The sequence below is a fragment of the Gorilla gorilla genome, chromosome 2 (genome assembly GCF_029281585.2).
Source record: "Gorilla gorilla gorilla isolate KB3781 chromosome 2, NHGRI_mGorGor1-v2.1_pri, whole genome shotgun sequence".
NCBI lineage: Eukaryota > Metazoa > Chordata > Mammalia > Primates > Hominidae > Gorilla > Gorilla gorilla.
In genome coordinates, this window is record NC_086017.1 from 47,910,602 (window position 1) to 47,933,537 (window position 22,936).

At 54.2% G+C, this 22,936-nt stretch overlaps 1 protein-coding gene and 1 long non-coding RNA gene across 3 annotated transcripts; one reads left to right on the forward strand and one right to left on the reverse strand.

Moving 5' to 3' along the window:
* Positions 1 to 212: 212 nt before the first annotated feature.
* PLCD1 (phospholipase C delta 1) lies at positions 213 to 22,453 on the reverse strand. Of its 2 annotated transcripts, none has more exons than XM_004033840.5 (15): positions 22,263 to 22,453; positions 12,940 to 13,104; positions 9,225 to 9,453; positions 4,253 to 4,382; positions 3,923 to 4,154; positions 3,070 to 3,271; positions 2,839 to 2,983; positions 2,612 to 2,761; positions 2,361 to 2,519; positions 1,980 to 2,139; positions 1,750 to 1,866; positions 1,166 to 1,344; positions 943 to 1,075; positions 722 to 871; positions 213 to 575 (listed from the first exon to the last, which is right to left on the reverse strand). In XM_004033840.5, exons 1-15 carry the CDS (start codon positions 22,294 to 22,296, stop codon positions 490 to 492), a joined length of 2,271 nt encoding a protein of 756 aa, XP_004033888.3. In that variant the 5' UTR covers positions 22,297 to 22,453; the 3' UTR covers positions 213 to 489. The 2 variants fall into 2 exon arrangements, with proteins under 2 accessions (XP_004033888.3, XP_004033889.3); XM_004033841.4 differs by lacking the exon at positions 22,263 to 22,453 and adding an exon at positions 17,100 to 17,893.
* LOC129532327 (uncharacterized) lies at positions 17,398 to 20,851 on the forward strand. The gene is made up of 3 exons (XR_008678017.1): positions 17,398 to 17,503; positions 20,192 to 20,260; positions 20,820 to 20,851. It is a non-coding gene; the product is annotated as an uncharacterized lncRNA (long non-coding RNA).
* Positions 22,454 to 22,936: the final 483 nt, after the last annotated feature.

The following is a 22,936-nucleotide window of genomic DNA, read 5'->3' on the forward strand; positions in this document are numbered from 1 at the left end:
AGGGCTGGCGGGTGTGAGCTCTCGGTGCCACCCCACAGAGGGGTTTATTTCTCATTGGTCTCTCCAGATACCCCTGCCCTACTCAACTATGTGCAAGGAAGGTGGAGAGTGAGGTGCTAGGGCTCCAGCACTCTAGGACATGGGGACACACACACACACACACATGCTTCACAGGGGATTTTTCTGGCATCCAGGTAAAGAGACCACAAGGCTTAATCTTATCCTGATTTTTATAAAAACCCTTGACCACTGGCTGGCCGGAGGGTGGAGAGGGCTGCAGTGTTATTCCTAACGGAATGAAGGACAGCTCCAGGGACTGGGCTAGCTCCTGGTCCCCAGGGAGGCAGCAGCAGACACTATGTTAGAGCTGAAGGCAGTTTGGGGGCCTAGCTCTGAGCAAGAGGCTGGGAGCAGCCACACCAGCCCTGTCCCCACATGTGGACAGAGGGCCCAGCCCACTCAGCGGGGACCCCACTGGCTTCCTCCAGCCTAGTCCTGGAGGGAGATCTTCACAAAGAGGGTGGCTGATGGATGCTGGTCCCCGTTCTTAGACATGAGGTGGACATGGCGGTATCCTGGTGGGTGGACAGGTAGGAGGGAACACAGAGTTCTGGTCACTCGGGGCGGGGAGGGGATGCATCAAGGGACAGCCAGCCCTAGCCCAAGAGACGCCAGGCCCTGCTTCCCACCACCCTGGCCATCCCCTTCTCTTGACACTCACCTTGCTTGAGGCTGTTCAAGGGGATGGTACTCTGGCCAATGAAGTCATTCTTGGAGGAGGCATCATAATCTTCCACCAAGAAGCGGACGAGGGCAAGGTCAGGCACAACTACCTCAAACGCAAACTCCGTGTCCCACCATGGGTTGAAACCTAGGGGGACAGGCACCATATCAACAGCATGGACACCAGCCCTAGTAGCCCAGCCCAGGCCCAGCACCTACCATTGTTGGTGATGACAGCAGTCTGGCGGCTGGCCACGTCCCGGCTCACGCCATGGATCTCCACTGTCACTTTGGGGTCCACAATTGAATTCTTATTCTTGTTGACTTTTGGCAGCTGCTGCCCCGAAATGACCTGAGGAAAGGCAGAGGACAATGGACAGTTCAGGAGTGGTAGCGGGGAAGGGAGGTCCGTGGGTACCTCTCCCTCCTAGGTCCGGCGTACCCTGATGTTGAGCCGCTTCCGTGCCCACCAGGGCCCCTGAGCCAGGGCGCGGGGGTTAAAGGTGCCGTTGGGGTCTCGCAGGAAGGCGGGCTTCAGCACGTACCCACAGGCCCCGTTGTCCTGGAAGCGACCCTGATACACGTCCATCTCTGGCCCAGGTGTCTGGAAATTCAGGGCCACTACAGGCAGGACAGAGCAGTCGCAGGCTGTGGGCTGGCCCTGGGGCCCTAGAGCACAGCCTGCTCAGGGTACACTAAGGCCTAGGGTCACATGGTGAGTTAGCAGGGCCCAGCATCACTCCAATGCCTGCTGCCCTCCTGCCACCCTCAGTGACCCACCATGCTAACCACAGGTTCCATTCCTGGTGTGAGAATTCAAAGGACTAGTGTGCTAATGAGGTTTCAGACACTGTGACATGCTGGTGGGCAGATATTTCCAGACTGATATTACCAGCTCCACAAGCCCCTGCATTTGACCCTGCTTGGGTCCTCAGAGCTCCACTGCATGGCCTTCGAGGCTCCAGGCCCCCGGCCTTGGGACTGAAACCCTCCTCCAGGCCTCCTCCAGCCCCAGCCAGCCCATACCGATCTGGCAGCCCCCATTCCACATCTCCACGGGGCTGTAGTTGGAGGAGTCTGTTCTCCATCCAGCCGGGTAGATTCTGCTCAGGTGCCCCACGTTGTGGCGGACAAAGCCGTTTCCTGAGGGGAGGTGTGGTTCAGTCAGCAGTGGAGGCCTCCTGGTGAGGCCCAAGCCCTGCCCTGCCAATTCTCTCTGTAACAGAGCAGGGGAGTGGTGGGGAGCCAGGCCTCACCTGATTCTTGGAGCAGTCGAAGGGCACGGTTCTCAGAGAAGGATGCCATCTCGTAGAAGGCCTGTCCAGGGGTGCCAGGACTGGAGAAGCCCCCAAAGTGGACACTCTTGCAGTAAATGACCATGTCAGAGAGCTCCTGTGCTAGCCTGAGCTTGTCCTCCTGGGGGCCACGGGGAGGCCCGGGTTAGATTCAGTGGTTGGGGCAGGGTAGGCACTGAGAAAGCCAGAAACCCAGGCGCGGAGAGACAGAGGGAGACAGACAGAGAGAGCGGGGCAGAGGGTCTGAGTGGCAGCCACAGAGAACTGAGACAAGGCAGACCTCCCAGGGGTGAGGGGATGGGGAAGGCCTGGGCTGCCCCACCCCACAGCTCCCCCTCAAACCTTGGGCTTGTGCTGCACACGGCTCCTCACTGCCTCATCCTCCATCTCAGCAGCCTCGTCTTCGTCAGACACCACAGTGGCCTCAGGGCCACCCTCCCCTCCAGGGGGCAGGAGCCCCCCGAGCTTCTTCCCCTTCAGCAGGATCTTCCCCTTCAGTTGCTAGGTGGGGAGGGGCAACTGGTCAAGACACGCCTAGCGCCCCGGCTAGGCTCCCCACCCTCCCCCAGGGATCCCCCATCCCCACCACACACCTCAGGGGAGGGCAGGCTGTTGGTGACCCCATCCAGTGGTCGGTTCAACAGCATGGGGCCCAGGATGGCATGCAGGTGCCGCGCCATCACGCGCTGCTGCTCCAGTGTGCAGTGGTTCTCCAGGGATAGGATGACAGGGTAGGGGGACGCCTGGAGGCCCAAGGGCACATTAGGAGTGGTGGGCCACCCCTAGCATCCCACTCCTCACCTGCCAGGGGCACTCCCACCTTGAAGGCATAGTCCCGGATGGCCCTGAGCACATCGCAGAAGAGGATCTTGGAAGTGAAAGTATAGCCGTGGTAGATGATTGGTTCCTGGTTGGGCCCGTCCCAGCAGTCAAGCTCCAGGCATCGGCAGCCTTTGCACAGTGCCCTGCGGGGAGGGTGGTGGCTAGGACCCTCCAGGTCCTGTCCCGGGTCCCACCCAGACTCCCGACCCAAGGCTTCCCTGAGCAGCACCGGATGTAGGCTTCAGTGCTGCTGGGCCCGGCTAGCTGGTCCTCCAGCAGGTAGGTGTTGTGTGAAGAGGACACCAGGTAGTGGCTAAGCGGCTGGCCCATGTCCTGGTAGACACGGCGGTGTGCTAGGCTGAAGGCGCTGCCGTCAGCCGACAGTAAGTACATGAGGAAGCCGTCCTTGGTCATCTGCCGCTGCGCCTTGGCTGGGAGGGAGGAGGCCACTGCCCATCAGAGCCAGCCTCCAGCAGGCGCTCCTGACTGCCCACCCATCTGGACAGAGGAGCCCTCTGAACCCGCTTGCCTGCCTGTCCTGAGCCAGTCTCCCAGAGCTCTTGGAATTAGGATAAGTCTGAGGCTCTCGACCAGACTGTGGCTACTCCAGAGTGGGGCCCTGTCTCCTCCTCCTCCCCTGTCTGCACACTCTAAGACCCCTGAGGACAGGGTGTCATCTCCCCGTTCTCTGTACCTCCAGACTGGAGCCCCCTCCAGGGCAGGGACCCATCTTCTCTGCTCTATCACATCTCAAAGCTGGGCCAAGAATGAGTAAAAAAAAAAGAAGCAGGAGTAGCATCTGCTTTTCAGCTATCTCTCTTGTTTCTTGAAGAAGGGGTCCTCAAAGCCCCCTGAAGGAGGTGCCAAGAGGGAAACAGGACCAGAGAAGGGCAGGGATGCCAGAGCCCTGTCTCTCATCTGCCGGCTTTCATAGGACCAGAAAGTGTGGAGCAGGGCCCCGGGGCTGGCTGAGGCAGCCCCTTCCCTCCGGTTCCCTTCTTTCTGGCTGCAGTCTCCCCAGGGGTCTCCCAGCCCAGTGCGGCCCTGCGACTGCAGGTAGCAGGCCCTGGTCAGGCTCTCACCAGTCTCGCTGGGCTCGTAGCGCTCAATGAGGGAGAGGGCCAGCGCAGGCCCTGCCACCTCCTCCCGCTGCTGGTGCTGCAGGAACGTCACTAACTGATCCACCGACAGAGTCTCCCCTGAGCCCGCGGCCTCAGCGAAGGTGCGGTCGATCTCCACCCGCTGGGTCAGCATCTTGTAGAAGGCCTCAATCTCCTCATCCTCCAGGGAGTCTGTCTGGGAGTGGTCACACTCCTGCAGAGCCAGGACAGCCGAGTGGGCTCAGAGCAGGCCTTGGGCTGGGGTCAAGGGCCCCATGGACAGGCAGCCCCAGCCTCCACTTCCTGCCTCACCCTGAAGATCTTCCGGGCATAGCTGTCGTCCACCTGGATGTTGAGCTCCTTCAGGAAGTTCTGCAGCTCCTTGAAGCTCATCTTGTTGTCCTTGTTTTTGTCAGCTTTTCGCAAGCAGGAGTGAATCCAGCTGGGCAAGAAGTAAGGAAAGAACCCAGGAACCCTGGAACCCACCAAGGTCCCAGCCAGAGCCATGGATGGCTCCAGCTGAAGCCACCTATAGCCACAGCTCCCTGCAGGCCTGACTTACTACACATCCATGTTTCAGTGGCCTCTTCAGAGGAAAATGTTACATCCCGTTAAGGGATCTTTTTCTATTTGCTGGTTTTCAAACCTTTCAAAATTTTTTAAACATTTCTTTTCTTACTACAAAAGGGCCCACTGTAGACAATTTAGAAAATGCAGAAAAGTAAACAATCAAACAAATCTCCCGTAGTCTATCACCTAGGGATAAATACTATCAACATTCCAAAGTATATCCTTCTGGTTTTCCTTTTCTTTTTCTTTTTCTTTTTTTTTTTTGACAAGATCTCACTCTGTCGCCCAGATTAGAGTGCAGTGGCACAATCACAGCTCATTGCAGCCTAGACCTCTCAGGCTCAAGTGATTCTCCCACTACAGGTGTGCACCGCACCACCATGCCTGGCTTTTTTTTTTTTTTTTTTTTTTTGGTAAGAGACAGGGTCTCCCTATGTTGCCCAGGCTAGTCTCAAACTCCTAGGCCCAAGCAATCCTCCTGCTTTGACCTCCCAAAGTGCTGGGATTACAGATATGAGCCATCTGGACTGGTTTTCAACATATAATATATAATAATAAATATCCAACACTAAAGAAATGGATATTCCACCTGCTGAATAGCCTTCAGCACACGAATCTCGTGCTTGGCTGGACCATTCTAAACTTGATTTTTTTCACCTGGCTTTCTGTCATAATTATTCTTTTCCACATCTATACCCATATATATACAATTTGGAAAACATATATATGTTAGAATGAAGTTTTCTTTTTTTTGGAGACGGAGTCTTGTTCTTTTGTCCAGGCTAGAGTACACTGGCGCGATCTCGGCTCACTGCAACCTCTGCCCCCTGGGTTCAAGCAATTCTCCTACCCTAGCCTCCTGAGGAGCTGGGATTACAGGCGTATGCTACCATGCCCGGCTAATTTTTGTATTTTTAGTTGAGGCGGGGTTTCAGCATATTGGCTATGCTGGTCTTGAACTCCTCACCTCAAGTGATCCACCCGCCTTGGCCTCCCAAAGTGCGGGGATTACACGTGTGAGCCACGGCACCCGGCCTATAATGAAGTTTTAAAGATCTACCTACCTCCTCCAGAAGCTTCTGATATTTGCATTTTCCTCCTAATATTTTTTTCTGCAATTTATTTATTTATTTGGTTTTTTGAGACAGGGTCTCACTCTGTTGCCCAGGCTTGAGTGCAGTGGCATGATTATGGCCCACTGCAGCCTCAAACAATCTTCCCACCTCAGTCTGCTAAGTAGCTGGAACTACAGGTGCATGCCACTATGCCTGGCTAATTTTTGTACTTTTTGTAGAGATGGGGTTTTGCCATGTTGCCCAGACTAGTCTCAAACTCCTAAGCTCAAGCGATCCACCTGCCTCAGCCTCCCAAAGTGCTAGGACTAGAAGTGTGAGCCACCGAGCCCAGCCTTTCTGGATTTTAATTTTCTTTTTTTTTTTTTTTCCTGAGATGGAGTCTCACTCTGTCACCCAGGCTGGAGTGCAGTGGCGCAATCTTGGCTCACTGCAAGCTCCGCCTCCCGGGATCACGCCATTCTCCTGCCTCAACCTCCCAAGTAGCTGGGACTACAGGCGCCCACTACCACGCCCGGCTAATTTTTTGTATTTTTTAGTAGAGACGGGGTTTCACCATGTTAGCCAGGATGGTCTCGATCTCCTGACCTGGTGATCCACCTGCCTCGGCCTCCCAAAGTGCTGGGATTACAGGCATGAGCCACTGCGCCCTGCCCGGATTTTAATTTTCCTAATGATGCATCTGCCAAAAATAATGGAAATCATACATTTGTAGTCCATTTTCTGTGTAACATTATATCATAATTATTTCCCTGTGTTAGTGTAGTCTCCATAAACAGCTTTAATGACTGTATAATGTTCCACTGAGTGTATGCACTATAAATTAGAATGGCTTTATGATCTTAAGGTGTAGGCAGCAGGACTCTGCAGAGGGCATGAGACTGTCCAAGGTCAAGGCTCTGCCAAAGGTGGGATTATGACAAAAATGCCATAGAATTGGGCTTTTTAAAAAGCTCACAATCAGGCAGATGTGCCATTGAGAAATAACACTTAAAAGTCTTTCAAATGCTCAAAAGCACACAGAAAAGGAAATTAACAGGGCTCAAAATGTGTCCCCTAAGGAGTGGATATACACCAGCAATGAAAAATTTGAAAGTGAAATTAAGAAAACATTTCCATTTACAGTAGCAGCAAAGTGAACAAAATGCTTTTAAAGAAATTGTTTAAGTGCAAAACCTGGAAAACCATAAGGCACTGTTGGAAAAAAATGAAAGAAGACATAAATAAATGGAAAGAATTACATGTTCATGGATCAGAAGACTTGACATTATTATACTGGGAATATGCTCCAAATTTATCTATACATTCAATATAATCCCTATCAAAATCTTGCTGGCTTCTTTGCAGAAATTGACAGGCTAATCCTAAAATTCGTATAGAAACTCAAGGGACCCAGAATAGCTAAAGCAATATTGAAAAAAAAAAAAACAGAAACAAATTTAGAGAACTCACATTTCCTTATTTCAAAACTTACAACAAAGTTACAGAAACCAAAATATTGTGGTAGTGGTGCAAGGACAGACATATAGACAAACAGAATAAAATTGAGAATTCAGGCCCGGTGCAGTGGCTCACTGCTGTAATCCCAGAACTTTGGATTAGGCAAAGCTTTCGTGAATATGATGCCAAAAAAAATAAACAACAAAAGAAATAAAGTATATGAATTACACTTCATCAAAACCAAAAACTTTTGTGCTTCAAAGAATATCAAGAGGCTGATCTGAGTGCAGGGGTGTTTACAACTAATTGATCACAAGCAGTTCCAGATTTCTTTGTTCCTTCTCCACTCTCACTGTTTCACTTTTCTAGCCTAAAAAAACCCATCAAGAAAGAGAAAAGACAACCCACAGAATGGAGAAATTATTTGCAAGCATAAATCTCATAAAAGACTTGTATCTAGAATATATAAAGAGCTCTTACAACTCAATAATAAAAAGACAAATGATCCAAAAAATGGGCAAAGGACCTGAATAGATATTTCTCCAAAGAAGATATATGAACGTACATGGAAAAATGCTCAATATCACTAATCATTAGGGAAATGCAAATCAAAATCACAATGAGATACCACTTCATACCCACAGGGTGTCTGTAATCAAGACAAATGTAGTGTTGTCAAGGACATGGAAAACTGAAACCCTCGTATACTGCTGGTGGGAATGTAAATTGATGCAGCCTGTTTGGAAAACAGTTTGGCAGTTTCTCAAAAGGTTAAACATAGTTACCATATGACCCAGCGATTCTACTCCAAGAGAAATGAAAACATATATACACACCAAAACTTATATACGAATGTTAATATCAGCATTCTTCATAAAAACCCCAAAGTGGAAACAATCTAAATGTCCATCACCTGGTGAAGAGATACATGTGGTCTATCCATACAATAGCATATTACTAGACAATTGGAAGGAATGAAGTACTGACACAGGCTACAACATGGATGAACATTGCAAACATCACGCTAAATGAAAGAAGCCAGTCACAAAAGACTCCATGATTCCGTTTCTGTAACATGCCCAGAACAGGAAAGTGTATAGAGGCAGAAAGTAGATTAGTGGCTGTCTAGGGCTGGGGGTTGAGGTGAAATGGGGAGTGACTGCTAGGGGGTACAGTGTTTCTTTCTGGGGTGATGGAAATGTGCTAAAATTGATTGTGATGATGGCTGCACAATTCTGTGAATATCCTAAAAAGCACTGAATCAGGTTCAACACTTTAAAAGGGTTAATTATATGGTATGTGAATTATACCTCAATAAAGCTGCCATAAAAAATGGAGAGCGCTGGCTCCACCCTAATCCATACATGCCAGAAGCCTGACCACTTCGAATCATAAACCAGTGTGTCATTGTGTAACTAAATGTTGAAGTTAATTTGTTTTGAGCTCACAGGCTGGCCTACACACCAGACCCAGGGGAACTTGATCACTCCCCAAAGAATGGCACAGGAGGGTACCATGGCCTCCCAACTCCCAGAGGGAAATCGTGTGGTAACTCTAGAAAACATGATTAAAACATCCAAGACTGGTCTCCCATTGCAGCAGGCTGCTCCCCTCAGGCTCCCCAGACCCCCAACTCCATGCTGGTGACAGACGGGGACACAGGGAGTATCAGAGAGCAGCAGAGCTATTTGGGCTCTGGTCAGACTAGACCAAAGAGGGCTTCATGTATCTTCCCTCCTTCCCTTCTGAATTGTATACCCCACCCCCCAACTCACCAAAATTTATGTGTTGAAGCCCTAATGCCCAACGTGATGATATTTGGAGACAAGGCCTTTGGAAGATAACTTGGTTGAGATGAGGTCATGAGGGTGGGGCACCCACGTTGGGATTAGTGCCCTTACAAGAAGAGATGGCAGAGAACCTAGTCTCTCTCTCCCCACCATGTGAGGACACAGCAAGAAGACAGTCATCTGCCAGCAAAGGAGAGAGCCCTCACCAGACTCTGACCATACTGGCTCCCTGACCTTGGACTTCCAGCCTCCACACTGTGAGAAAATAAATTATGCTGTTTAAGCCACCTATGATATTTTGTTATGGCAGCCCAAAGTACCTAAACCAGCTTCCATACCCAAGTTGCCCTGGGGATAACCACAGCCAGTGTCCACAAGCCAGGCCTGGACCCACTGCCACCAAAAGGATACTGCTGTAGCTTCTGACGCTGGTCCATGGAGCCTGAGTGGTGGATGATCTTGTGCAGCCCCAGCACCCAGTGCTGGGCATCAGCTGGCGATGGGGCGATGAGGTCTAGTGTATTGCGCTGGTCCTTGAAGACAATGGAGAAGCAGCGGTCCTCGGGCACATCACGGGCGAACTTCTCCAGACCCTCCGTGCGGTGCCCCATTCGCACCTCCTGAATGTCCTCGATGGAGACTGCGAGAGGGGGATGGTGGAGGAGAGAGGGAGAGAATGCTGTGAGGTCAGTCCCTGACCCTGACATGGCCAAGGCCACAGTAGAGAGGGGCATGGCTTGGAGACACAGAGCCAGGGCCGGAGCTCAGGCCTTGAGTCCAGAAGGAAAGGAGAGGGGCAGGAGGTTGGACAAGTAGGGGACAAAAAGGAGAAAGGAAGACAGAAACTGAGGGGGAGACAGAGCATGAGACACAGTCATTGCAGGCACAGTGGAGACGCACAGGGAGAGGAGAGACAGAGAGTGAGAGAAAGACAGACTTTAGGGCGGAAAAGGCACCTGGGACCCCAGGCCTGCTCTCTCGGTGATGGGGGGTGCAGGGCCCCAGGGAGAGGACTGGAGCAGGGCAAGGCTCTTAGAGATGCGGACAGACCACTCTGGAGTGTGGGGCCCATGACAGAGAAGGGCCATGCGCCCTTCTGACTGTATTGGACTTTGGGTCTGTCCTGACCCGATAAAGCCACAAGAGCCACCAGGCCCCTCTCCTGAACATTCAAGAGACTGGAACCACCCTCAGTTAGCCCCAGCCCTGGGGTCTATGGGCAGAGGGCCGAAGACAGAGGGAGAAGCCCTGCATGGGAGAGGAGACAGGGTCATGCCCTGTGTGCAGCTGTGTGTGTCCTGACTTCAGGGAGCCCCTTGGCAGGGGGTACAGGAAGACTCTGCCTTCCCCAGTCCCAAGAGGCAAACTGGAGGGTCTCCTGCAGGGGTCTGAGAGATTACATCATTCTGCCCTTAGGGGAGCCAAGGGGAGGGCCCTCCCCTCACACCCAGCCTTCCAAGCTTCAGGGAGATGCCAGGCCCTGTCTACCCCCGCTTCCAATGTGCCCTCCATGGCCTGGCCAGGAGCCAGTTCTTCTAGTCAGGCTCATGCTGTGCCTCCCAGCAGCAGGATCCAGGCTCTGCCCCTGCCATACCTCCATCCTGAGCCATCCTCATCCATCTGTCCTGGCTCCTAGACGGTTCTAGCTGAAGTCCACCTGTCCCTCCCTGTGCTCACCCACTCTGAGTGCCCAGGGGCCTCCTAGCCACCTGCAGGGCCCACAGATGTAACATGTGCCAGCCTGGGCTGCAGGCTTTGAGGAGTGGGACACATGAGCCCAGGGCCATGTGGGGGACAGACGACAGCACGGCTTAATCCCTCTGCCTGCAGCCCCTGGTGACCCACATGGCCGCACACAGGGTGCAGCTGCAGCTGCCTGGGTCAGGAATGAAAACAGGAAGCCTGAGCCATGGGACCCTCCCCCGCCCCAAGGCCAGCGCCCTCACCCACAGAGAGAAAGTCCAGATGCCTTCACTGCTGATAACACCTTTGGCCTCTGGGAACCAGAGTCTTGGGGGTGGGTAGTAGTGGCAGGATTGGGGAGACTTAAAAAGCAGGAAGCAGAGCTAAAGAAAACTGGGCAGAAGGGGAGGCTATTCCAGGCCTCCCTCACCTGGCCTCTGTTTTCCAGGTTAAAGAGCAATTGAAGACAACAGTCTCACCACTCACCCAGAGAAGGGAGGCAGCCAACAAAGCAGGCTCAGCACGAGACCCATCTCAGGCGTCTGACTGGCAGAAAGCCCCCTCAGGCCTTGCTCCATACCTGCGCACACCTGGCTCCCTGACCCTGGACCTGGCTCCCTGCAGCCCCTCCTCCTGGCAGGACGCAGCCCCTCAGCCTCCCATTCATGCCTGTTCCTCCTCCTCACCCTGCACCTTGGCTCACACTGGGCCTCCTGCCTGCAATGCCCTTCCTGCCCATCTGCTCACAGCTGTCCCAATACAAGGTCCTCCTCTCGCCAGCTCAAATGTGGTTCCTGCGGGGAAAGGCCTGGGTCTTCCACTCCTCTATCTCCCCCCTCACGCTTCCCAAGAGCTAGGCACACACTGGGAGTCATCCATACGTATCGGTAGGTAGGTGGGCTCCAGGGAATCCCCAGGGCTCAGAGTGTAAGATTCCCATTCTCACTGTGCTCCCACCCACCAGCATCTAACAGGAAATCCCATATCAGGGCAAGAGCCCCATGAAGGAGCCTGTCTGGCGCCACAGACAGAGAAAAGGTCAGGCGGTCACTCCTGTACTGTGTGGCAGCAGGCTGAGCTGGGGCTCCGTGTGGTTTCCTCAGAATGTTCTGGAGCCCCTACCCCTCAGACCCTGCCCTGCCCTGCTCAGAAATCTTCCATGGCTCACAGCCCCAAGGACCCAGCCGGCTGTCTGCAACTGGCCCTGCTCCTGTCCTGCCTTACCTTCAGCCCCTCCACTGGCCACAGGTTGGCAGGCCATACCTTCTCAGGGTCCTTTCCAGTGTCCTGAGGCAAGGCAGACCCTTCCTGGGTGAAAGGCACCCTCGGTGGGGTGATCCTCCCCTTCCTTATGCTCTCCTTCTACCTGGGCTTATCACCCATGTCCAGTCTCACTCCCCATAGACCTGCCCCCATCTCCCCACCCACACCTCAGCCAATGGCAGGAGAATGGGCGAGGGATCTCCAGGGGCCTGGCTATGTGAAACCCAGGCTGCAATGATCTATACGCACTGTCCAATTCAGCAGCCACTAGCCACCTGGGGCTATTTAAATATAAATTAGTTAAAATTGAATAAGATTGAGAATTCAGTTTGGCAGTCACACTAGCCACATTTCAAGGTCTCAATCAATAGCCACAAGTGGCTAGTGGCTCCCATGCTGGACAGTGCAGATATAGAACATTTCCATCATTGTTCAACTGTACAGCATCGGTCTAAAATTTCCCCACCAACTAAAGGCATAGAGGGAGACATCTCACTTTACAGGATCTTTAGGGAATTCTCTCCCTTAAAGGGAGAGAACTGAGTGAAGTGAGCAGAGCTTTCTTCTCCCTGAGGCCTTGCAGGAGGCTCTCTCCATTTGTGGCCTGAGACTTGGGTTCCTTGGTCTTTTTAGAAGCTTCCAGAATGCCCTCAGACCCACAAGGGCTCCCCAACAGTGGCCTCTGTCTGTGTGTCCCAGTCCTGCTCTGCCCTAACACCGCTCCTGTGGCTCCAGTCCCAGGGAGGAGCTGCCTCCTGCAGCCCTAGCTCCCATCTGGCCACTCAACCCCGGAAGTACCTTATCTGCCCGGACCTTGGGCCACCGTCCAACTCCCTCCCTGCTTCTGAGCCTGGCTGTCCCCATCTGTGGTCATGGTTAAGTATCCCCATCCCTCAAAAGCTTTGCCATCTCCATCTGTGGTCCTCGTTCCATGACTGCCCTCTCCAGTCCAGACTAGGCTTCAATTTCCCGACAGGCAATTTAACTGGCCCTGCTCCCCAACCCCAGCCAGCCTCAGTTTCCCCATTGCCAGCCCAGGTTGTATAAATGACCTATGCCCCACCAGGCCAGGCCTCAGTTTCCCCATCTGTGGTTTTGATCCATGACTGGCCTTTGTATTTACCCAGCCCTGAGCAGATCCCACACTCTATCCCCTCCCCTGTGACCCCAGGGCACTCACACAGCTGGGACTCCGGGGTCCGCATGACCTTGCGGGACTCCTGCCAGATGGTCTTGCAGTCCTCCTGCAACTTGTAGAAGCGCTCTCTCCTCCATGAGCTGGACTTCACCTTCAGGAGCTGGCTGCCCTTCAGCAGCGCCTGTAGATCCTCATCATCCTGTAGGCCTGGGGATCAAAGCCAGTAAGATGCCACCTTCTCCACTAGTTTCCCTGATGCCCTAGGCCTCACACTGGCCATGCCCACCTCTGGACCCTCTCAGAGCCCATTTTTCACCAGCCTCATCCTCAGCTCTGTTTACTCCTCCCTCCTCCACCCATGCTTCAACCTGCTCCCAGAGCCTGCCCTCCTCCAGGAAGTCATCCCTGATTGCCAGCTAAGGTGACCATGCAAACGGGACACCTGCCCACCCAAGACCATACTTACACACTGTGACGTGCCACCCACAGCTGAATGAACAAAAGAAAGGCAGCTAATTCAAGCACCCCTGGTTGCTAGAGGACCAGCCCCCTAAGAAATGTTCTGAAAGATGGTTTTGAAAGATTAGGTGAGCCCCTCCTGGTCACACTTAGGAGTCAGAGTGAACTGAAGGAAGCTGGGATCAAAAGGTTAGGCAAAGCAGGGAGACAAAAGGGGGACAGACACAGATGGAAATGGACCCCAGAGCGTCATGGAGCCAAACAACGTCCCAACTCCAATAGCTCCAGAATCATTTGTGCCTAGGTTCAGGTGCCCTTCCCAACAAGCTGTGTGACCTGGGCAAGGGACTTCATGCTGCTGGGCCTCTGCTTTCCTGTCTATGAAATGGAGATAATAACAGCAACCACCTCAAAGGGAAGTTCTAGGTTCAATGAGATGATGCCTGAATCTGTGCAGGCCCCGAGATAATGGCAGTTGGGGTTCTTGGTGTCAACATTGTGGTTGCTGTGGGACCCCTGTGCCCATCTCTGCCACCCTTACCCTTGCTGTCCCCCCCCACCTCTGACTTGAGCCCACATGAGTGATCTCTGATCCTTGCCCCAAGAAGAGACAGATGAGTGCACTGTAGCCTGTGTTTGGCCTGCTGGGATGGCCCTGTCCCTCACTGCCCCAGCCCCATCTCAGAGTGCCCAGGGTCTGGGACCCCCCAGGATACAGCAGCTTTAAGGCACAGTGCATCCCTTTCCGAAGCTGAGCAGGTCCTGTCCCAGAGCCCACAGAGAGGAACCTGGCTGCTTGCCCCAGTCCTGCCCCACTCTTTTGCTGCTCTCAGAGGCGTGGCCTCCCAAAGATGCGATGCCCTCGGTCCTACCAGGCCCAGACAGGAGGCACCAAAAGGACACCAGAGCCTTCACCACCCAGCAGGTTCTGCACCAACTGATAAAGTTGATAAAAGTGACCCCAACCCTTAGTAACCCACTGGTGTAATATAGAAACATCTATAAGGGCGTATGTGAGCGTGTATCACCCTAGCCACGTACATAGTCCAGCAGCCAGCTCTATTGAGAGCCAATCGGCCACTTCACTTCTCTCCCTAGAACTATGTGGCCCATCAGCAATCTCTGTCCTGCTGCTCCAGCACAGTGGCAGCCTCAGGGACTTCAAGGGTCTAGTCTGAGGGTCTTGAGCCTAAGCCTATGTGGGGAAGCCCTCATGAAGCCACAGGCCTTTTCTTTTCTGAGCCCAGATCCCCAACAACAGATGGCCTCTCCCATTTTATCCATACCCCCTCCCCCAGCCAGCCTGTCCCACATATCTTCAGGGCTCACAGAACCCTCTGGACCACTTCCCTAGGCTTCAGTTGCTCACACACTCTTTATCCCTCCCCAGTCTCCTGCTTCCAGTCAGGATAGAGGTCAGTGCCAACTTCCACCCCCTATAGCTTTAGGCAACTCCCTTCCCTCTCTCTGCTTTTGTTCCCCCATCAGCACTGGGCTAAGAACAGTGTAGGGGAGGCATCCCTGGGCCTCCTCAGGGGTGACAGTCTGATGTGACCTTCCTCCACCTTTCTCCCAGGTCTGTCCACCCACTTGATGAGCTGTTCTGCCTTAGTGTGAGCAGCTCCCTCTTAGCCCAAGGGGAGTCCCAGTGGAAAAGAAGGGGGCTCTGATAGAATATTCCCAACTACTGGCTGTGTCTGAGGAGCCTGAGACAAGAGGAGGCAGAAGGGAGTTCCCAGGCTGCCAGAGGACAGGGCCACCTCCAGCCTCCGGCAGGGAATTCCACTATCCCTTCTAAGGCTGATGTCCCTCTAAAGCTGAGAGGGACATCTCCTTACCCTCTGCCAGCACCCCACCCCACAAGCTGGGCATACATCAGGGCAAGCCACTGCCAACAGCATGTATGGGAATGGAGCTGGGAGCCAGGAAGTAGAAGTTGAGCACCACCCTCCTGTTCTGGAAAACACCATGAAGAGATGACATGCTCATCCGGTCCTGGAGCCAGGCTGTGGCCCTATCTACAGTCAGGCAGAGACAAACCCCCAGCTGCCAACAATGGTTTCTAAAAAGTGGACATCAGTTCCAGGGTGATAATTCCAGAAAGGTGATAGCCACAGCCCTCTGGACCATTAGGAAACCTGGGCAGGTGCCCTCATCTCTTAGCCTCATTTGGGGCCCTTCTGTTTCCGAAGCTTCTGGACTGCCTGCCCCACCACCCTTGCTCCCTTAGCACCCAGAAAGTCTGTGGCACCCCTCACCCAGCCCTACTCAACCCAGTCATAATATTAGTTTGGTGCAAAAGTAATCGCGGTTTTTGCTATTGAAAGTAATAGCAAAAACTTTCAATAGCAAAAACTGTGATTACTTTTGCATCAATCTAATAGCTTCTCCTCCTGTGGGAGGGTCGTGGCGAGGGGACTTTGAGCTGACCCTGGGTTGACCTTGCAGCCTGCCCAGGCTAGCTGTGCACAGTGAGATGGCCATGTGGTGGGGCATACAGGGTGTTGCAGGTGCCAGTGGGAAGCTGAGGGAGGTGCCAGGAGTCCTGTTCCTATACCTAGGGTGATGCATAATGACGACACGCTGGGCCTGGGACCCACAGCGATACACAGCTACACAGATATGGCCACACAAATACACAGTCACACACTAGACCACCACTCAAACAACCTCAAAGAGACAATGAGCCACACACAATGACACACTGCCCCCCAAAATTACACACTGTCACAGGGAGTTGCACAGTGTCACACTTAAGTCATGCATAGCCACACAACATATAGTGCCAGAGCATCATGATGATGATGATAGAGGCTCCCATAATAATAGTTAATATTTAAATAAGATACTGTTCTTAGCACATGCACTTAATTGTCTCAATAACCCTCTGAGGAAGGCACTGTCATTATTCCTGTTTTACACAAGAGGAAACTGAGGCTCAAGGAAGTTGCATGGTGGAGTCAGGACTCAGAAGCAGGTAGCGTACCCACAGGGTCAGCGGTATGAAACTTTACGCAGCCACTGTGAAGGGACATACTGCCACAGAGTAAGAACATCAGAAAATCCATATAACACACACACCATAATGGAATGACAGAACCACTCAGTCACCCTAGGTCACCCACTGTCACATTGGTTATACAGTCACACTCAGTTGAACAGTATCACAACAGATCACACGCTGTCACACTGGGTTACAAGCAGCCACCCTCAGTGCCACAATGTCACACACTTTGTTTCACAACATTACACACCATCACCATCATTACACACTGTACAGTGGCCCCACCACAGACCGCAGGCATGACAGAACTACTCAGTCGGCACTGGGTCCCATACTAGATCACCACTGTCACACCCATCACATACAGGCACACTTTTGCACAGGATCATATTGAAGCACAAACTCTTGCAGATCACCTCATTGGTTACACAGACCAGGCCACATACACGGTGCCTCAGAAATTTGTAAACAGGAAGGCGTCGGGTGACAAGGGATGGGGAGCGTTGGAAGGGCTGAGTTAAATAATGAGAAGGGGTAACTAATCACTCTAGTACTCACCCCGACGTGCTACCACTGCAAACACTGCCCCACAGTGGGCCACACACTCACAGAAGTACTAAACATGACCAATTAAAGGCTCCAAGGCAAATGGCCCCGCGTTAAGGGACAAGTGGTCGGCGTCCTGCTCCAGCTGCCTTCCCATTCCCCCGCAGATCTCGGAGTGCTCTGCGCCCCTTACCCAGCCTCCGTCCATTGAGCGCCGCCACCTTAAGGCTCTGCTCCTGCAGGTAGAGCTCCCTGGAGCGGCTCCGGCTCCGGATCCCCAGGCACTGCATGGCCCTCCACAGTGCCCGTGCCTGCGCGGAGCCGGGTCCGGGACAGTGCCGCCTCCAGTGTTTTATGCTCACAACACCCACTGCTCTGGTCCAGGGGGCGGTACTGTCGCCCTTGGAGGGGAGCAGGGGCGGAGTCCAGGAATGGGAAGGAGGAGCTAGAGTTCGAGAGGAGGGGCGCACTTCGGAGGGGAGGGACGAGAGGGAAATCTGGGCTGAGGGGGTAGTCAGACCCTAGGAGGCGGAGCTAGTCCACGAGGGGCGGGACCTATGCCCCCTGAAGGTGAGGCGAGAGCGAAACCGAGGCAAAGTAAGTGAGTCGGGGGAGTCAGAATACAGGAGGCGGGACGAGAAGAAAATCTGGGCTAAGGGAGGGCGGAGTCAGACCCCAAAAGGCTGGGCCATCCAAGAGGGGTGGGACCAACGACCCCTGGAGATGGGGCGAGAGTGGTGTCGAGGCGTGGGTGGGGGTGGGGGTGGATCCAGAACCCAGGAGACGGGGCCGAGGAGGTGCCGGGCCCCGCGGAGGCGGAGTGGGACAAATCCGTAACCCAGGAAGCAAATCTGTGTCGAAGCCTGGGGGCGGGGCCAGAGCCAAGGCAGCGGGGCGAGGGAGGGGCCAGGCTCAGAGGCGGAGCTCAGGCCGGGAGCCTGTGCTCCTGAGGCGACGTGGAGGCAGAGCCATATCCAGGAAGCAGCCCGGGGGTGGGGCCGGGGCCCAGGAGGCGAGCCTGGGAGGATCCCGCACTGGAAGGGCGGTGTCCAGGCAGGGAGGGGCGGGCCCTCGGCTTTGGAGGCGGTGCGGGGGCGGAGCCAGGGTCCGGGAGGCAGTGTGGGCGGGGTCTGACCAAGGAGCCTGAGCGGCGAATTCTAACGCCACCTTTGAGGCTGGCGCAGAACCGAAGGGATGAGTCTGGGGAGAAAAGCTGAGGGGAGTCCCAGTGGGAGGTGGGCGGCAGTCTAGCGGGGACCTGAGTGGGGCGAGGTCAGGCGGGACCGGGGATGGAGCCTGGGCCAGACACCGAGCCCCCCCCCAAGTATTTTACTTCAATTGCTCAACTAATTCATTGCGACTCAGCTTGCTGTTGCCTCATTTGTGAACCTCAGGTGGGCCTGTTTGCTTCTCTCGGTTTGACCACCAAAGTGATAATCCCCAAGGTGCCGGATGCAAACGAAATTCTTGAAAAAATTCTGATCTTAAAATGAGCCAATTAACCCAGGGTGGCTTTCATGAATACATGAGAACGACTGTAACTTTGCACAAAACTTTGCTGCCAATATGCTCGGGAACAGTGGGTCCTTTCATGTACATCACAACTTCCCTTTCATTCACCCAGTAATTATTTATTGAGCCCCTACTGTGTGCCAATGTCAGGACACCACCCAGAGGCCTGACTCTTACTCTCAGCCTCTGAATAGTTCCCCCAGTTCGCTTCACTGCAGCTCCAGTCACCAGCATTGACAGTGAGTCACTGGCAAAGCCAGTTATTGGCACAGACAAGCACAGCAGTAATAACAAGAAACTGAAGCGCAGAGTAACTTGCCTAAGGTCATATCAGAGAGAATAAATCATGAGCAAGGTGAGTAGATGGACAAGGTAGATGAGCTGAAATATGAACACGGAAAAGCTATTCTTTGGAGAGGGGAAGCAGAGTGCAAAGGGAGCCTGTGTTATGGAGAAACTGTGCAGGGGTTCTTAACCAGACCAAAGACCCCTCAAGAACCTGTAGACAGAATAACATCTCAAAATAATTGGCTTCCTTTGAATTCTTATGTATTTTATTTTCTGTATTTAAAAACATGATCCTGGCCGGGCGCAGTGGCTCACACCTGTAATCCCCAGCACTTTGGGAGGCCAAGGTAGGAGGATCACTTAAGGTCAGGAGTTCGAGACCAGCCTGGCCAACATGGAGAAACCCCGTCTCTGCTAAAAATACAAAAATTACCCGGGCATGGCAGCCGGCGCCTGTAATCCCAGCTACTTGGGAGGCTGAGGCAAGACAATCCCTTGAACCCAGGAGGTGGAGGTTTCGGTAAGCCGAGATGGCGCAAACTGCACTCCAGCCTGGGTGACAGTGAGATTCTGTCTCATAAATAAATAAATAAATGAATAAAAACATAATCCTGAGAAGGGGTCTACAGGCTTCACCTGACTGCCAAAGTGGTCTGTGGCACAAAAAGTTAAGATTGGTGTGGATCAGTGTGTGCCTGTGTAGCATGGGCCTGGAAGCCCAGGGGCAGACTGCTTTGGAACATAGGTGAGTGAGGAGCTGGCCACCCCAACTTGCTAAGAGCTCTGGAATCATCATCTCTTGGAGGACTGGTTTTTGGGGCAACCTAGAATTTCTATGCCCATTGGCGTTTATGTTCACAACACCCACTGTGAAATATGTACTGCTATCCCATGGATGATTCTCAGACCCACAGTAAGTAGAACCAAAGCTAGGACTGGAGCCCAGGTCTACTGGAGCCAAGATGAGGCCCCTCTATTTTCTGTTTTTACAAACGGCATCTCTTGCAGGGGTGGGGGCAAAAGGGATTGGGTGCAGGAAAAGTTAGTGTGTATGTGGGGGGTGTTCAGTGAGGGGAGGGCCCTGGGAGGTAATGTTCTTTTGGGCACATTGGAGGACCTGCTAGAGAAGCCAGTCCAGGCATAGCCAGAATAAAGAGTGGAGGAAGTAAGGTGAAGGAAGGAGGATGGATGCTGTCGCATCAGTCTGAGGGCTTCAGAGGCACTAGAAAGAGCTGGCTGGCTCGCTCTTGAATCTAGTTCTGGCCTTGTTTTCCATGACTAGGAACTACCTTATGATGCCCCCATCATCTCCCAAAGAACTATAGATGGCAACTCATAGGGCATAGAAATTTGGGGAGGGGGCCTCCTGCAGGAACATAGTACTCACTGGGTACCAGGCACTGTTCTAACTGCTGTGTAGATATTATCTCATTCAATCTTCATAGCAACCCTATGAGGTAGATGGTATTATCCCCCATTTTACAGATGAGGAAACTGACACACAGAGAAGTCAAGGGATTCATCTGAGATGAGAAAGCCAAGACTTGAACTCAGGTACTTTGCTTTCAGAATCTATGCCAGTAAACTACATTACTTCTGCATGCATCTGGGGTGAGGACAGAAGGGACATGTCACATCTAGGTGAGCCGCATAGCTCCCCAGGCCAATAGAAGGAGTCCCTCTGGGCTCCTTCCAGAGAGTGTGGAGCCCTAAGCCAGAGAGTGTGGTCCTGCAGCACATCCAGTGCTGGGGCACCCACACTGTGAAACGGATGCAGACTCTCCAATGCAAGTGTAGACAACCTGGAACAGCACAGGGCACAGTGATCACCCCCTCCCACCAACAATTCTCCTTGACAGGTTCTTATTTCCCCATCTGGTTTGCAGTGTGGACAGAAGGCAGTTGAGGTAATTTTGGGTGATGAGCTAGAAGTGGCAGGGCCTTCAGGGAAAACAGCTTGGGGTCACAGTGTTCATGTCAACCCTTCAGGAAAGGCTGGACTGAGTTAGGCACTGGGGAGGCTGGTCTCAAATGGGGTGGGCCAGGGCAGCCAAGCCTATGCCACAGGACTGGGTCCTGACTGAGCCTCCATGTGTCTTCCTCCATGGAAAAGATATCAAGGCTGCCTCAGGAGAGAAACTGGACAAAGGCACAGACACTGAGGATGAAGCCTGTTCTAACAGGAGCCAAGGAATGACGCTGTGTCAGAGAGAAAGCAGAGGTGTCCACTGTGTCCTCTCAGCTGCCCAGCCTCCCTTCTTGCTAGTCTGGCAGGCGCACGAAAGACACCTCTGGCCTGAAGAAAGAAGAGGGAGCACTGGAAGGGGCAGGGACTCCATGACTCATCTAGACAAGGTGGCTTTAAGGGGCCTAGGCTATTGGTGTAAAAGCAACAGCTCTGGGCACAGAGCAAGGTCTCTCTGGGCCAGGAGGACCAGGTCTGTGCCAGCTGCAGAACACGAGATAGACTGGAGGCTGGCTGATGGGAACATCTCTAAGTCCCTCTAAATTCCAGGGGGACTCTAGTGGAAGGCTAGAGGACTCTGCCCTTCTCTTTCCCATCTATTATGTCCATGAATAGTTTCGATGGATGGGTGGTGGCCACTAAAGCCTCCAACCCCAAGGGTACTAAAAGAGAGGGATATACAGTAAAGCAGTGATTGGTATGAAAGGAGCAGGGTTTGCTGAGATGGCAAGTGACCTGGGGGTGCAGGAGGGCAAGCCCCCACCAAGAGTGGGTGAGTGCCTGTCCTGGAGCAAAGAGGCGCCCAAAGTTACCCTCCCCAACCTCCCGCCTCCCAGAAGGCCTCCAGATCTGCCTTCGGGAGCCCAGGCTCCCCTCGCTGCTGGAGGGACAGCGAAAGGGCAAAGAGCTGGCTCATATTGGAGGAAACAAAGCTCCGCTGGACAAAGGATGGAGCAGGCAGCTCCAGCTGAGACCTGGCCCTGTCCCCCGAGGAGGGTCGCAGAAGAGGGGATCGTGCTGCTTCTTTCAGCCTGAGCATCGCTGACTATTCTGCGCTGGGCAGTTAAGGCTGCACAGCCCGACCACGGTTAACCTTGCACACCTCCTCTCCCCACCCCCTTAGCCCCTGCTCCGCCACACCCGCGCGGCCTGACGCGGTCCAGGCACGCCCAGGCTTTGGGGAGCCTCTGGGGCGGCCCGGATGGGGCAAGGAGAATTTTGGTCGTTCTTGGATGCTGTTTCCTTCCTTCGCCTCCCCTCCGTGCGAGCGGGATCGTGGAGCCCAGACTTTCATGACCAGGACAAGGGGGTCCGCGAGGCGGAGGGAAGTCTTTAGACCCGTACCGCCCGCCCACCCACCCCCCGGGCTAGATCTCGGACAAGCCTGGAAACGCCCAGGGTCGTGCCCGGCAGTCCCACCCAGGGAGCCGCGGGCTGAGATTTTCCCAGTCCGGCGAAGGGGCAGAGGGGCGGGCCCGGGGTGGTGTGGAGGCGGCCGAAGGAGCTGGGGGCTCCCTGTCCAGGGCCCGGAACAGCTTTCCAGGCGTCCACCCCTGCAGGGTCTCCCGCTCGCGCGGGCCAGGCACTCACCGTGCAGGGTCAGGAAGTCCCGGCCCGAGTCCATGCCCGACGGGCGGCGCGGCGGGAGGGGCACCGCGGGACTCACTTGAGTAGCGACAGCACCGGCGGCCTGGGGTCCGAGCGGAGTGCGGTGCAGGGACCTGAATGGATCGCGGTGGGAGGAGGCCGGGGGTGGTCCCGGGACACCGCCCCGCCCCCGCTGCCCTGCGCCCCCGCCCCCTGAGCCCGCCAACCCGCGTCTCTCCCCGCCCCCTTCTGGGGACGCGAGAGGGAGGGCAGAGCTGGGGGCCCGGAGGACTGGCCAACCCTGGCCCGGGCCAGCGGGCGCGCCCCGACCAGAAATAGCCAGATCCCTCCAGCTTCCTCCGCCGCCGCCACCCACGGGCCGCGGGCCCTGTCATTACCGCGGGCGGCCGGGCCCCACGCCCTGTTGTGGGCGCCTCGCTGGGGTCGGGGTGATGCTGGAAAGAATCCGGCGTCATCCTAGGGAAGGGATCGTGTAAGGTCCGACGCCCAGCCGGGCTGCTGCGCTAGGGAGACGCGGCGTCCAGGCTTCCAGCCGCAGCTCCCAGTGTTCGCATTCCCTTCTGCGAAATGGGTGCACGGACACAATTAGAAGGTCTTCAGAGAGCAATACCTGGACCTTGTCGGGAGGAGGGTCCCCTTCCCTCTCGCTGGGAGGT